Below are 16,236 nucleotides of genomic sequence, written 5' to 3'. Positions count from 1 at the left end.
GTTGTCATATTAGCAGAGTGTTAACAGGCCACATGTGACCGTGTAGGTTAGCCTCCGGTTTCCTGGCCTCTGAAAGGATGTGTCAAAGACAAACCTCCCTGTTGTCTGCAAACAAGACAAGTGTGGAGCGACTTTGTGATCTCCAGGGAGCTGAGTGACACAGCCAATCTGAATTGTTTTTTACAAGCAATCTGAGCCAGGCTTCCTCGGCAGCAAAATGTATTTAGCATTCCTGAAAATTACAAATTACAATACCTCTGACAATTCTGAATACGACATTTAAGTTAATGTCCCTAACCACATAAATTACCATCACAATAAAAAAATTCAGGGTTGTGTGTCCTGTATATCGATGAATCAAACCATCTCTTCTTTCTCCGTATGGTGTTTCCCACTTAGGCAATGGATAGATTTTTTTTCATCTATTGTTCAATATGACTTGACCGACCACGGTTCTTTCAGTTGCGAGATGTGACGCCATTGTATGCAAAGTTCTCTGCTCAGAAATGGATACGGCTACACTATAATAATCCCTCACTGAGAGAGAACTGCAGTGGCACCATGGAGACACTGATGATGTGATGATGTGACTATTACCAGATAGTGTTTTCCAACACTATTATATAAGATACAGACCTTCCTCTTATACTGTTAAATGAAAAGAAAGAGCTCTTTGGACATCAAGAATGACCAGCACAGTAGGACAGGTTCATAGAGGTGCAGTCCAAGATAATCTGATAACACACAGACAGCTGAGTAAGCTTTCTCATTGCGAAAGTGGCATGTGTAAAATGAGTAGTCTGTAAGAGAGGAGGGTGCATTGAGGGGGAGAAAGGTAAGGCAGGTGGAAAGGTTAAGTGTTTTGGGTGAATAAACATTTCTTTGGGACTCTGTTTATAGTAAATATAAAACAATTAGCATTACAGTAAATGGGGACAGTATGTGAAAAACAGCACATCTTTATGTCCACTTTATTAACAATATCTTATTTAATGTGAAGAAATTATATTTACCTATTAGAAACAATTTGAATATCAAAATCACAACATATAAAATGTGCTAATTGTGATGGTAGCCATTTTGAAGAACCAGGAAGAAAAAAAATCAAGTCACACCCCCACAAGTGATATCATTGAAAAGCCCAGAATGTCCTCTCAAAGGTACAATGGGCCCTAACACAGTGGCATGTATGGCCTTTAGAGATATGGACCAAAAACAAATGTCCATTAGAGAAGACAAAAATGTATTGTTGGGTCTCGGGAATATAAAGAATTCTTTCTCTTTTTGTACAAAAAATATTATCTGATGGGGCTGTGATGGTTGGAGGAAAAAATGGCTGTAATTTAACAACAGGAAGCTCAGTCTGGTTGGGCGAAATTAAGGAAATGGTCACAATCTGACACACAATAGGCTAACTTTTTAGTGTATGGTCAAATACATGTTCTCATCGCAAGCATACCATGAACGCAGTCTGTTACACAACAATTATACCAAAAATATGATGAATAGGAAAGGGGGATACCTAGTCAGTTGTACAACTGAATGCATTCAACTGAAATGTGTCTTCCGCATTTAACCCAACCCCTCTGAATAAGCCTGTTGCATTCATTCCTCTGACCTACTGTATAAGTGTGCAGTGACTGATTCTGTAACAGCAAAACCCTTGAAAAACAATTTGCAAATATGTTATTAAACAACTGACATGAAAACTAGACTGCAGAAAGAGGTTTTACAGACAGAAAAGGAAGAAAGAAGGTCTTTTCCTGATAAAGCAGCACGTTCAGTGCCCTAAGAATATTTACAGAAATCCATTCAATTCCCTCTTTATGCTGCTTCTCTGCCTACGGTGGTGGAGGAAGTCTGTTCCATTTGATACCCCTTTTATATATCCATTTATCCACTGGGAAGAGATATGGCTACCTTCTCTCCAGGCCTAGTCTTTCAACAGCCCCAGCTTCCTAAGAGCCTCTCGTCTGTCTTCTCCCATGCTGGGCACCATCACCACACTGAAGCCCGGGCAGTGCGGGGTCTTGTGGGTGGACACTGGCTGCGCAGCGAGTGTTGTTTTCTCCTGCTCTGGGGCTTTGATGGGAGCAGGTGGGGTGCAACGTTCATCCTTGGGAGATTTCCGGTTGTCGGTCACGTAGCTCCCAAGCCCCACACCAGAACGCTCTAGGGTGGCAGCTTTGACCCCACTGGGTTTGGTCAGGTGTGAGGGCGGTATGGGGGGCTGCTCCTCACTCCTAGAGCGATGGAGGAAGCTGCTGCTTTGTACCGGCCTGCTGTTAGGTTCTCTGGGTCCTTGGGCGGTGGATGAGGGCTGGCTTCTTGTTGAGTTACCGTGGGGTTGAGCTTTAACTCCCACACTGGCTGAAGTTAGGTCACAGGTGGAGTGCAATTTGGAGGAGCACAGTGGCGTAAAAGACTTAGGTTGGGACTCATTATTGTCTCTCAGGAGCCCCAGCTTCTGCAGGGCCTCCTTTCTCACCTTTTGGGGGTCTGACAAATGCCTGTCAGTGGGTGATGAGCTCAAGGAAGGGGCACTGGAGTCTGTGGTGGGGTTGGCTGTACCCTTTTGGGTATTCAGGGCAATGTGTGAGGGTATTTTGGGGGGTTTTGGGAACACTACTGGAGGACTGTCATTGTGCTTGCTGGGCTCTTGGGGGAGTGTGACCTGGGCTGGGGTGACTGAGGGGTCCCTGGGTGTGCTCCCATGGTGCAGGTCAATGGGAATGGCTGATGAAGAGGGCTGCCTGTTCCAGTCTCTGGTCTCAGCTGTGGCACTTTGAAGGGTTCTCTTCATGGACGCACTCTTCCTCAGCTGCACTAGGGCCTCATAGGACAGAGGGCCCCTGGGTGAAGGGGGTGGTCTCTGACAAGGGTAGTCTTTGGGCTTTGATGGAGGGGGTATCACCACAACATTGACCTCAGGGGGTACACAAGGGTGATGGCTCTGAGATGGCGTGTTGTCCAAGGCAGTGACCTGGGGCTTTGGGTGAGAGTTCTCATTATTTGGGGGTATTCCTGGCCTGGGCAGGATGCAGGCGGTGCTGTTGGCCAGGATGAACGGAGTAGGAACCAGGTAACCGTGCTCATCACTGGGATATTTTGATACATCTAAAAGACAAACAAAATTATCATTAGATGCTTTTTTCCCCTGCTGAAATGGATGAATGTACTACAGTAGCAGTGCGTGGGTAAAATCCCTATGGAAGCCAGGAAAAAAGCCATATTACAACCTGTGTGTTGTGATAATTGTGTTGTTTGCTCTATAACCTGTTAGTTAATTTGCCTAGCGACCATGATACACTAGATGACCAAATGTATGTGGACACCTGCTCGTCGAACATCTCATTCCAAAATCATGATTACTAATATGGAGTTGGTCCCCCTTTGCTGCTATAACAGCCTCCACTCTTCTGGGATGGCTTTCCACTAGATGTTGGAACATTGCTGCGGGGCCTTGCTTCCATTCAGCCACAAGAGCATTAGTAAGGTCGGACTCTGATGTTTGGCGATTAGGCCTGGGTCGCAGTCGGTGTTCCAATTCAGCCCAAAGGTGTTCGATGGGGTTGCGGTCAGGGCTCTGTGCAGGCCAGTCAAGTTCTTCCACACCGATCTCGGCAAACCATTCCTGTGTGGACCTCGCTTTTTGCACAGGGGCATTCTCATGCTGAAACAGGAAAGGGCCTTCCCCAAACTGTTGCCACAAAGTTGGAAGCACAGAATCATCTAGAATGTCATTGTATGTTGTAACATTAAGATTTCCCTTCACTGGAACTAAGGGGCTTAACCCGAATCAGGAAAAACAGCCCCAGACCATTATTCCTCCTCCACCAAACTTTACAGTTGGCACTATGCATTGGGGCAGGTAGCGTTCTCCTGGCATCCGCCAAAGCCAGATTCATCCGTCGGAAGCTCCAGAGTCCAATGGCGGCGAGCTTTACACCACTCCAGCTGACGCTTGGCATAGCACATGGTGATCTTAGGCTCGTGTACGGCTGCTCGACCATGGAAACCCATTTCATCCTGACCAACAGTTCTTGTACTGACATTGCTTCCAGAGGCAGCTTGTTACTCGGTAGTTAGTGTTGCAAACGAGGACAAACAATTTTTACACTCTATGGGCGTGAGCACTCGGTGGTCCCGTTCTGTGAGCTTGTGTGGCCTACAACTTCGTGGCTGAGCCGTTGTTGCTCCTAGATGTTTCCACTTCACAATAAAAGTACTTACAGTTGACTGGGGCAACTCTAGCAGGGGAGAAATTTGACAAACTGACTTGTTGGAAAGGTGGCATCCTATGACGGTGCCACATTGAAAGTGAGGCCATTCAGTAAGGCCATTCTACTGCCAACGTTTGTCTATGAAGATTGCATGGCTGTGTTCTCAACTTTATACACCTGTCAGCAATGGGTGTGGCTGAAATAGCCGAATCCACTAATTTGAAGGGGTGTCCACATACTTTTGTATATATAGTGTACATATATAGTGTACATTCAGCCTCTTCCGAATTGAAGGAAAATTATGAAACACAGAGAAAACTTGTGAAAGATAAATATTTGTATTTTTTTTTTCTTGGTCAATTTTTTGGGGAAGACTGGCATCCATGAATACACACCACTGAAGTACGGTATGTTGATATTCAAGAGGATGTAATTCCCTCCTGGGCAGGTCACTCACTGTTGAGCTTGTTTTGGCCCATGGAGGCAGAGAGGTGGGCCATCTTGGTGGCCACGTTGCCGGTGGTGGGCAGGCAGTCAGGCTCATCATTGGACAGTGCACTATCCTCCTCAGCCTCTAGGGACTCTATGGTCTCCTCCAAGAACATGAGACATGCCCTCTCCTCAGCAGACAGGTGCTTGAGGCTATTGTCACTCTGTAAGACACACCAGACCAACTTAAAAGACATACAAATCGTTGCCATGAGTTCATCTGACTCTGAGTGAGTAGAAAAAGGGGCTTCATTGCCAAAATGTCAAACTGTCCCCCACAAATCCCTGAAGCTATTGTCAATTCAGTTCATTCTGAGATGCAGTCATTTGTCACAAAATCTATTTATTTTTGGGACAGCTTGCTTTCCTATGCAGGTTCAGGAATACAACTTGAGAAATGTGAGGATGACCAAATGTACTTACAAATCCAGAGTTCATACTGACAACACTGTCACAGCTGCCTGCACTGTCCATGCCAGTGATTGTCCCTATGGCGACGCCACCGGGCCATGTGTCACTCTTTGGCATTGTAAAAATGAAGGTTTCTCAAGTCCAAGGTAGTAATAGAAGTTGGTAGTGGAGAACCGTTCTTTCCCTGTCAAAAAGAAATACAAAACAACTTGATGTATGAATAAAATCATTAACTAAACTTGTGAACTTTGAATATAGCACTTATTACTATTTCTTATCTAATTGTCCACAAATAAAACTTACCTAATCAAATATAATTTGACTCCAAAAACTCTCTCTCTCACACACACACACACACACACACACACACACACACACACACACACACACACACACACACACACACACACACACACACACACACACACACACACACACACACACACACACACACACTTTTCTAAACCTTTTAATATGACAGTCAGATTCACACGGACCTGATGAATGGGTAACAGAGCTAGTGGAGAATAACAGGGTATCATAGCTAAGTATTTTTCTGTGCGATATCTTAGCTAACTACTCTCCTGGCCACACGTGACTCAGATTACAACACGCTACTCTAATCTCCTTCAGCAGGATCAATTTCAGCGAGAATGAAAGACAATACAAATGATATCCCTTCTTAGCGCTGCATCCTACTTAACCATATACCTGTTGGTATAGATAGAGTAGCCTCTTCTGTATGTCTTTGAAAAATGTAGAATAATGTAGGTAACGATGGATCTATTGTTGAACATCCCTCTTCACACATTTTTCCATATTGTGTGAATGCACAACTAACAAACAAATGTGAGATAAAAACCTCAAATATTATATTGAAGTAGCTCTTGTGGTGTTGTGACTGAGACCATAATAAAGTAATACCTGATTTATAAGAAATGCCTCTACTCTGGTTTCAACACCTGAGTGGGGCTACTAAGTAGGTCAGTATACACAATAGCAGTCCTGTTCTGTTCACTGCTGAGGCTTTGTCACGTTACAGTGCTCCATCCTGACCAGGCCATTTCCCTGTGGAAGTAAAGTCCTCTATCCACAAGCATTTATGTAAATTATACATCCAACCTGCAATCTTCAGCTCTTGAGCTCTGAATTTGAATGTGAAGTTTGTGATAACGTTTGTTGTCTTTCAACCTGGCACAATCTAGACTGATCTCATGCAAATAGCAGGGCAGTAGCAGGTCATTCAGACAATGGATAGTACACGACATCATTTATTCTGGTTCAAAAGAAAAGTGTTCCATAGGGGAATAACAATACAGTCGATACTGGATAGAAAAGTAATAAAATGCCTTATCAGTGGTTATCAGTCTCCTACTGTGTAGCATGTTCCAATGGATGTTTCACTAGATGTGAGATATGCATAATATCGAGAGCTTAGGATTTAAGATTGTATCTGCATTTTTGTCACCTATATGATACTGTAAATACCCAATTCATGTTAAATTCAAAGGAATACAAAATAAAAATTGCTGACACTATTCAAACTTTTTACATTTATGTCATTTAACAGACGCTCTCATCCAGAGCGACATACAGGAGCAATCAGGGTTAAGCACCTTGCTCAAGGGCACAGGCTTTTTTCACCTAGTCAGCTAGGGGAGTTGAACCACCAACCTTGTGGTTACTGGCCCAACACTTTTAACCACTCGGTTACTTTAACGGCAAAAATATTTTTGTCACATACACTGGATAGCTGTACTGAAATTTGTTGTTTTACAGGGTCAGCCATAGTAGTACGGCACCCCTGGAGCAAATTATTGTTAAGTGCCTTGCTCAATGGCACATCGATCAATTTTTCACCTTGTCAACTCGGGTATTTGAACCAGAAACCATTCGGTTACTGGCTCTAACCGCTAGGCTACCTGCCGCCACTTTTAAGTCAATTATCTTGTCTCAGAATCTGCTTTTTGCAGATAGAACCTTCCAGTCCCAAGTGCTCAATATATTAAATTAATAACCTCCATTGTGTCTTGTACTATGCATTTCACAGATGTTTAACCAAGAGACACAAAATACCTGAACCCTCATACCCCTATCATGCCAATGTGTGTGATCCGCCTGCTCTATGGCTGAAAGCAAAGTCTTGGAAAATATTGCTTGAGGGTTCACAAGAAGGGAAAATAAATCGATGCAGATTATCACCACACAGTATATTCAGTTGCTGTACAGTGTGTACAGAGCTTTAATAGCTATTATGCAGGTAGGGTAAAACCCTGCTGACATTTCCTCAGAATGACAGACCACAGATCATCTAGTTAATCATTACTTCAGCTCACCACCTCTGACATAGAAGTACATATACTTATTAGTCAGAACAATATTATTATCCACTGATCAAAGGGCTTACTCAATTGGCTCAGCTCTCTGAAGCCGTGTGGGCATATTGAATCCAACCAATATGTGACTTTGATGGTGAGTCACCTGACACACAATAAAAAACAAATGTGTCATTCCCCATCCATTTAGGACAAACTACACTGTAAACATTGCTGCAGGAATTGTTCAGACATACACATGCGCTGGGGGCATTAAAGTGACATGGGCAATAACACTTCATTGTCATAAAGCAGGTTAAGATTTGCTAGCTGATATTCAACACCAGGGTCAAAGTATTTTTCTGATCTTGCCACTCCCATAGGACAATTTCAGCTATGTTTTAACAAAGGCAATTGTATTGAGGATATAGCTCATATGAGTAAATGCTGGTATTGTGTCTTATTAAAACAGTAGCCATACAATCTTGGCAAAATACAGTAGCCATGCAAATAGTTTACAGCAAAATATGAAGGCTATACATTTGTTTTAATTTCAAGAATCATTCAGTTTAATATCAAACAAAATATACAGGTAATCTATTCCCTATTGTCTTATACTTTCACTTACCTGTAATTGTACAGGCTTTGTGCTAGTAACACCACATTCCGTTAATCGCGCAGGTCTAGTCCATCTGACCTGTTGCCTGTACCGTCGGCGCTTCTGTTCAGAACCTCGCTACTACAGGTGATAATAGACCATGTGCCACACATTATTAACCAATCAGAGCACAGTACACCTAGCCGTTAAGGCTTCGTTCAAGCTGCACGTCTATGGCTGCGTTTAGACAGGCAACCCAATTCTGATATTCGTTTCACTAATTGGTCTTTTAGACCAATTATTTTAGACCAATTAGACCAATAAGTGTAAAAAAAAAAAAAATAAAAAATCGGAATTGTTGCTGCCTGTCTAAATGCAGCCAGTGTAGTTGTAGGTCTACCAAAGATGGTGGATAAATAAATGTAGTTCACTGAGGCCGTTTACCGTTGAAAAACAATTGTCAGTTCTGGTCTACTTAAATGGTGTGTCTTCTGTTGATGATTAGTTATTTGAGAAGGAGACCAAGTCAAGACCTTCCCTGTGGCTCAGTTGGTAGAGCATGGTGTTTGCAACGCCAGGGTTGTGGGTTCGATTCCCACGGGGGGCCAGCACAGAAAAAAAATGTATGAAATGTATGAAATGTATGCATTCACTACTGTAAGTCGCTCTGGATAAGAGTGTCTGCTAAATGACTAAAATGTAAATGTAAGACGTTGGACCGGGTGGATTCAGTTTATAGTAAGGCAGTTTATTATGAGACAAAGATATTTGCCAAAGCGTGCACGGACTCCTTCGTTTAGCTCATAGGGAACTAGCAGAAGAGAGCCCCGAAACATAGTGTACATCCAATTTATACAATGAAATAACAGTGTGTTGACGTTGAGTCTAGTAGGTCCGCTCTCCTGACTGGTCGATGAGTGGAGGGACGGTCCACTCTCCAGGTGGTGTCGACTTCCCATTGGCCCTTGGCAGTGTCCTTTGTCCTCGGAGTCCAACACACCTAAGTGTGTGTGTGTGTGTGTGTATTTCTGGTAATTCGTGTCTGGGTGCTTGCGATATTCATGGAATGTTGTTCTTTACACCAGTGGTCAGTTCGTGTGGCTAGGGTGCTTTCATGTCTTGACATTTTTGTGTGAGTGCTTAGTCCGCCATCAGTCTCTGGGTGTGGTCGTGATTGGTATCAGTTGGTTGCTCAATATGTCTCTGGAGTTTTGTTGTGTGCTGTTGTGAAACATGTTGTGCAAATGCCCTCCTTATATATCATTAGGTAAAACGTTAGATTATCTTTATTACACTTCCATACACTCATCGAGGCTGGTCTAGTTAGTTCCATGGCCAAATTCGAGAGGATCAAAACCGTATGTATTATTGGTCAATTGTAAAGGACTGACTGATCTACGAATAATAACGAGTATTAATTGATGATGGAAGTTGATTTGTAGATCAGTCAGTAGGCAGTCGCCTGCAATGTCGAAGAAGCCCATTGACATTCATTGAACAGCGAGTGAGGTGCATCGCTTCCTCTTCCGTCACTGGGTGTACTACATGTTTTAGGGCTGCTAACCTTGATCCTGGAAGCAGTAAACAATTTTGTTACAGTATTTAAAATAATGCCTACCACTAATGTCTTATATTCACAGAATACCTGCTTGAAAATGACTGACTGTAGACGTGTGTCACTGTAGTCATGCACAACTTTCCAATCCTATTATTGGAGGTTGAAGGTTCTTTTAAAATAACATGTCTAATCCAGCGAATTGGCAATGATTCAATTGATTTAATCCTGTTTGCAGGATTGGGATTCATTATAGCTGCCTTTGGTCACTGAACCCTGGTCCCATGTTTCATGAGCTGAAATAAAATATCCCCAAAATATTATTTCTCTCAAGTGGTGTGTACAAATTTGTTTACATCCCTGTTAGTGAGCATTTCTCCTTTGCCAAGATAATCCATCCACCTGACAGGTGTGGCATATCAAAAAGTTGATTAAACAGCATTCCTGATTGCAGGAATGTCTACCAGAGCTGTTGCCAGATAATTGAATGTTAATTTCTCTACCATAAGCCGCCTCCAACATCACTTTAGAGAATTTGGCAGTACGTCCAACCAGCCTCACAACCACAGACCATGTGTAACCACACCAGCCCAGGACCTCCACATCCGGCTTCGTCACCTGCGGGATCGTCTGAGACCAGCCACCCGTACAGCTGATGAAAAAGAGGACTATTTCTGTCTGTAATGAAGCCTTTTTGTGGGGAAAAACTCATTCTAATTGGCCCCTGCCCAGTCATGTGAATCTTAAGTCCAAAATCCATAGAATTTTTTTCAATTGACTGATTTCCTTATATGAAAATCATTGAAATTGTTGCATTTATATTTTTGTTTTGTATAATTATAAAGTTAGTCTACTAACTAAATTTAGCAAGATTTAGGGCTCTATTCAATCCACATTGCAGAAATTCAGCTTTACAGCGTGATTGAAATTTAAAGGCAATGTTTCAGCTTTAGCGGAGACAGTATTCACGGTAAACACTGCATATGTCGGCTCAATCTGAAATTACCTTTAAATTTATATAGCAGAATCTGTGACGCTTCAATTTTAGAGTGAACAGAGCCCTAAATTGTGCAATATTTAAATAAAAGTATACTACAATAGCATTGCCATTTTTGTACCCTTGGCAGCCACCACATCTCCGATATCTAACGCCCACTAGCGGCGGCCTGGGCTAGGCCTTTTTGCTGACATCCTGCAAATGAATCCCATCTGTATTGTGCAGTTTATCATAAGGAAAACAGATGTATGCATTACTGTATTCAGTTACTGATGATGGTGTCTAGGGTTACTGTCATATAGCTCCACATTACATTCTCCCATCAGAGAGATATGCTTTAAAACATGAAACTAAAGCCTAACAGAGATCCTTATACACTGTTAGAACAGAGTCGCCTACATTGCAAAAGGTTAACAGTGAATGGCAGCGGTACTATTGCTAAGAGAGATCATTCATTGGTTGACAACATGGTATCAATTTGCAGGGCTTAAAGCACATTAGAATCTGAAACCAAATACAAAAACACATTCACTCAAATAATCTCCTAAATGGTGTCTTTTATTGTGAAAATCAAGTAAACCCAGTTTCTCTGTAGTGCTTTGTGTGCAACAGTCATTGAAAGTGTCCTTGAACATCCATGTAATGGAACATGGGAGAAGTCATATTTTAGTCACATCAACACCCAATTGAACAGGGCTCTCCAACCCTATTCATGGAGAGCTACTTACTGTCCTGTAGGTTTTCACTCCAAACCTAATCTGATTTTAATAATTAGCTGGTTGATAAACTGAATCAGGTGAGTTACAACTGGGGTTGGAGTGAAAACCTACAGGAAGGTAGCTCTCCTGGAACAGGGTTGGAGAGCTCTGCACTAAAACCATGCCCCAGACCCATACCTCTTACACGTCAAAGGCTTTGGAAAGTCCAAGCAAGAACAGACAACATATACTGCCCTACAAAGGCAAAACTCAGAAACTAGGTATTTTTCTTACTGCAAAATCTGTCTTCAGTCTTTTTATGTCTAGAGACAGCAATTTCTGATACACCATTATATATTCTGATCAATTGACTTGTTCTTGTGTCAGGAAATGAAATACCACATTAATCAGAAAACATACCTGGCCATTACAACAGATCAAAGATTGTTTTACCAACTTCATAGTTACTGCATTTTGCCTTTGTAGGGCAGTATAGACTACCACACAAACTCGGCCCTGACCCAGAGTATTTCATTGTAAAACAAGATTTCTAGTGCTGATACATTTTCTATAAATAACAAGTCACAAGTTTTCTGAAAGGGACACTTTGGTATCTGTTTATGACCAGCTGACAAAAGCTAAAAAATATATTTTGTTTCGAAAAAGGAGAATAGATGTGCGAGAGCTTTTAGACTGTATTAGTAGTCTGATGGGCAAAAAACCCAAATCACCATTACACTGGTCTCTGCCAACAAAAATAATGGGTGGAATCTTTTTGCCAGTAACATTACCAACCACTTGAAGAAATGTCAGAATTCATGTTTAAAGGGTTCAACTATCTATATCAACGTCTTCTACACTCCGTTTCAATAGCAAAGATTGCCAAGAAACCCAACATCGAATTGCAATGAATTCTACGTCAGGCAAAAATGAGCATTTTAATCAGGAAAGTTTCCTCTCACGACATCTACAAGCCAGAATGTTGAATAAAAGGATATTTTAACGTACTTTACCGGTTGTCGGTGCGATTTGTTCTTTGGTGGTAGGAATGTGAGACAATATATATCCACAGGACTGTATTATTACATAAGCTTTTCAAAGAGCTGGTTGTGGGTTCAGATTTCTATCACCTGAAGCATGCGCAGAACCATGTAAACACATGCACGAGCTTGGCAAGTATGCATGCATCTTGTACATGCATTTTTATTTTGTGCGCATGCTTCAGGTGATAGAAATCTGAACCCACTACCAGCACTTTGAAAAGTTTATGTAATTATACTTTCCTGTGGAATATAGTCTCACATTCCTACCGCCAAAAGGACCAACCGCATGACAACCAGTAAAGTACGTTAAAATATCATTTTATTCAACATTCTGGCTGGTAGAGGTCGAGGTAAGAAACGTTCCTGATTAAAAGTCATTTCTGCCCAACGTTGAATTCAATGTAATTCAACGTCGGGTTTCCAGGGAAGAGCAAGGCCGTGGTGGCTTTCATTAGTGAAAGCATAATAAAGAGTCGCAGTCTTCCTCTGACATGCATTTAGATTTAACATACATAGTTCAACATGACAACACTTGGTGGCCCTCACAATAGTCCAACAATATGAGTGAGGATAATGGGAGATAAAAACACGATCATGAAGTGAATGCTGAGATGCAAAGCACATTGTGTAGACAATACCTGAACTGCAAATGTAAGAGGATTCATCCCTTAGATTTACATTCTATTTCATAAAGTCTATTCATCTATCAATTCCAAGATTAAAAGCTCCAAAATACAACAATTCAAATGTTTTGTTCAGTAAAAAAAAAATGACACCATATAAAATACACAAAAAAATGAAGACAAAACAATCCCACTATGGGTAATGCCAAGGCCTTTTAATGGCAGAGTACCATGGCATAATAATAATTGCATTAAATATTAATGTTTCACACCAAGATGCAGACACCTCACACTGCATAAAATAACTAATTTAGTAATAGCCTACATTTGAAAAATAAGCTTGTTACAGCACCATTGAAGAATATAGGGTTGTATTGACCTATAAGGAATCTAGCTAAACTCCGCTATTATCTAATATTAAAGACATTGCCACTGCAAAACAATGAAAGAACAGCTTTTCTACCAAGTAACTGGGTTTATATTTGATCTTTTGCAACAGTTTTCACTTTTTTCAAGTACTGGTGAAGCATCTACAAACAAAAACTTTTAAATGAATATTGTCATTGATGTGTAAAACCAAACTTGTATCATGCCACAATGGCCCCGGAAAAAGATTTCTGATTTCTGTGGTAGTACTGAAGAGTCTAGCCATACTAAACCTTTTATGCCACAAGTCAACTGTCAAAGTAAGGCATTTTCAGGCATCTCCAGTTCTGTTAAGAAAGTTTTCTGCTCCATTAGTGTCGACAAACTGAACACATGCTACATTGCTGAGTAACAACACTTCAACGAACAATCACCCACTGTGTGTTGGGTGAGACTAAAAATGTCCCCAAAACAATTGTACAGGATATTTTTCATGAGCTCATAACCTTGCAGTAAAGTAGCCTGTGAGCTGACAGCTGTAGTTGTAATACTGAACACAGTGTCTGATGCTGGATCAAGTGAGGTAGAGCATCATACAGACACACAGTTGTAAGATTTAGGGGCATTGGGGTTCGTGGTGGTTGTGAGGAAGTGCTCTGACTCACACCTCTCCAAAGTTGGCATGGCCCGTCTCCTTGGCATGTTCCCGGGCCTCCTTCTGTCCTACTAGGCCTGTCTGACACACCAGGCAGCGCAGGGCAAAGCGGTTAAGGTCCGTAAACTGCCGCTTCCTTCGCGCCTCATCTGCCAGCTCCAGGGCCTGGGCCAGGATGATGTCGTCTGTGGTGGAGAAGATGGTCTGGGGTGGAGCGTCGGAGCCGGGCGTCTCCTTCTGCAGTGGGTCGTAGTGGATGCCGTCGTAGATGAGCAGCACGCGTTTGTGGTAGCCAGCGTCCTCACCAAATCGATCCACACGCACTGTCTGCGTGTCCACTACACAGATCTCACATTGGTGGAACTTAGACAGGATGGACACCTCTATAGCTCCGCCCCAGGTGTCGTCACGTCTGATCCAGGTGCAGTACTCCTCGTTGGTCTTTCCCAACACCGCCTCAGAGTAAGCCATGGGGTTGCTGGACACAATCTGGGTGATGAGGCCTCGCATCTCGGGGGCACAAGCTGGGTCATATACCCCCCCCTCTACCACGTAGGAGACACTGGTGAACAGGCAGGAGTTGTCTGCTGGAACGACCCGTCTGGCCAGCACCGGGAGAGACTCCAGGCAGGGTCCCTTGGTTACAGCTGAATTTGTGGTCTGGGTCTTCATCTTGTTCTTCTCCTCCTCAACAATGAGAGTGTCTCCTGCAACAAATGTGTCATTTTCTGAATCAAATGCAGCCATGACATAGCAGGGTGAAGTCTATCCAGCTGTGTGAAAGTAACATTTGATTTAATCAAGTGAGAAGAGACACCATAGCCTACCTGACTTGATAGGGTAGTCCCTTAGGTGAGCATTTCCGTTTCGGAGGTCCAAGCTGGAGGGAGGGTAGCCAACCATGATCTTCTGTACATCACAGGGAATACCAGTAAGCTCCTCTACCTTGCTCTTCAGCTCCTGCACACTGGACTGGTGGGTCAGGCCCTGCATTATGTGGCTCCCATTTTTGGTCTTACAACGCAGACGCAACATCCTGGGGGTCCTTAAACTGTGGGAGGAAAAAATACAATTCAACAAGGGAAAGTTGTAAGTCACCTACAAGCCTGTGAAGTGTAAGCCAGTTTATTAAGACCAAGGAACCTTGAAGCTAGACTTACTTACATTTCTAATGAAAGAGTTATTTGTTTCATGTCACACCAGGGTGATGACAGTTTGGTGGAGGTAAACAAGTGGCTAAACTGCTGATCACAGCAGTGCGAGCAAAACAACTGACTGCAACAATTTCTTTGTTCTGCCACTCCCAAGAGTATTTCTGTTTTAGCAGCACAGTCACCAGTTAGCAAGCTAGATAACTAGCATGCTATGGACACCTTCTTCTTCTGCTAGCTTCAATACTAGACGAGCTGGCTATCTGGCTTCAATTAAAATGGTAAACTCAAACTGTCTAGTTAAACACAAGCACAAATATTCAAGAATGAGCAATATCATTGATGAACTGACTGGTAGTTGGCTAACTAGCTTGACAACTAGCTACCATTTGCTAGCCAATTCTTGGCTAGCAAAAGGCTACTAAGCTAGCTGGCTAAACTGTTCAAATCAAATTGTATTGGTCACATACTTATATTTAGCACATGTTATTGCGGGTGTAGCGAAATGCTTGTGTTTCTAGCTCAACCAGTGAAGTATCTACAATTCACAACAATACACACACATCTAAAAGTAAAATAATGGAATTAAGAAATATATAAATATGGTACTTTACACAAACTAACGACATTGCAGCCTTGCTTTACATAACTAGCTTAATAGATACGACGCTACGTAATGAACCAGTTTAATTAATAATTGGACCATCATTTATTTGCTTACCTGATGAAAAGTGTTACCCTGCCGCGGCGCGAACAATCAATATCCAATGACAGTCTCTAATGTGTACAACGTCACAACTGTGTCGTTCGTAACGTTGTTACTACACACAAATATGACGTGTACACAAGCTTTGTTTTCTTTCGGCCTGAAGAGGGGATTGATTCATTTTATTATCAGTTAAAAAATATAATCAAATCAAATCCTAATGGTCGCATACACATACAGTATTTAGTAGATGTTGTTGCGGGTGTAGGGACATGCTTGTGCTCCTAGCTCCAACAGTGTAGTCATATCTGACAACACACAACAATACACACAAATCTAAAAAGTAAAATAATGGAATTAAGAAATATATAAATATTTGGATGAGCAATGTCATAGCGCAGAGTAC

At 42.1% G+C, this 16,236-nt stretch overlaps 2 protein-coding genes across 2 annotated transcripts; both read right to left on the bottom strand.

The window, feature by feature from the left end:
* Positions 1-920: 920 nt before the first annotated feature.
* LOC106582997 (specifically androgen-regulated gene protein) lies at positions 921-8,189 on the bottom strand. The gene is made up of 4 exons (XM_014166692.2): positions 8,067-8,189; positions 5,136-5,307; positions 4,681-4,876; positions 921-3,117 (listed from the first exon to the last, which is right to left on the bottom strand). Exons 2-4 carry the CDS (start codon positions 5,238-5,240, stop codon positions 1,934-1,936), a joined length of 1,485 nt encoding a protein of 494 aa, XP_014022167.2. The 5' UTR covers positions 5,241-5,307; positions 8,067-8,189; the 3' UTR covers positions 921-1,933.
* Positions 8,190-11,128: 2,939 nt separating this feature from the next.
* Positions 11,129-15,951, bottom strand: LOC106582999 (ubiquitin thioesterase OTU1). Its single transcript, XM_014166696.2, has 3 exons — positions 15,846-15,951; positions 14,801-15,024; positions 11,129-14,680 (listed from the first exon to the last, which is right to left on the bottom strand). Exons 2-3 carry the CDS (start codon positions 15,006-15,008, stop codon positions 13,980-13,982), a joined length of 909 nt encoding a protein of 302 aa, XP_014022171.1. The 5' UTR covers positions 15,009-15,024; positions 15,846-15,951; the 3' UTR covers positions 11,129-13,979.
* Positions 15,952-16,236: the final 285 nt, after the last annotated feature.

Source organism: Salmo salar, chromosome ssa22, assembly GCF_905237065.1.
Source record: "Salmo salar chromosome ssa22, Ssal_v3.1, whole genome shotgun sequence".
Lineage (NCBI taxonomy): Eukaryota > Metazoa > Chordata > Actinopteri > Salmoniformes > Salmonidae > Salmo > Salmo salar.
This window is presented reverse-complemented; position numbering and strand designations above follow the sequence as displayed.

What these genes read in the sequence shown, in the direction of transcription:
- LOC106582999 (XM_014166696.2), bottom strand. Translation starts at nt 15,008, where the DNA reads ATGTTGCGTCTGCGTTGTAAGACCAAAAATGGGAGCCACATAATGCAG. An exon ending in GGACTACCCTATCAAGTCAG is followed by an intron (nt 14,681 to 14,800) that starts GTAGGCTATGGT and finishes CATTTGTTGCAG; the next exon opens with GAGACACTCTCATTGTTGAG.
- LOC106582997 (XM_014166692.2), bottom strand. Translation starts at nt 5,240, where the DNA reads ATGCCAAAGAGTGACACATGGCCCGGTGGCGTCGCCATAGGGACAATC. An exon ending in TCAGTATGAACTCTGGATTT is followed by an intron (nt 4,877 to 5,135) that starts GTAAGTACATTT and finishes TGTGTCTTACAG; the next exon opens with AGTGACAATAGCCTCAAGCA. An exon ending in GGGCCAAAACAAGCTCAACA is followed by an intron (nt 3,118 to 4,680) that starts GTGAGTGACCTG and finishes TTTGTCTTTTAG; the next exon opens with ATGTATCAAAATATCCCAGT.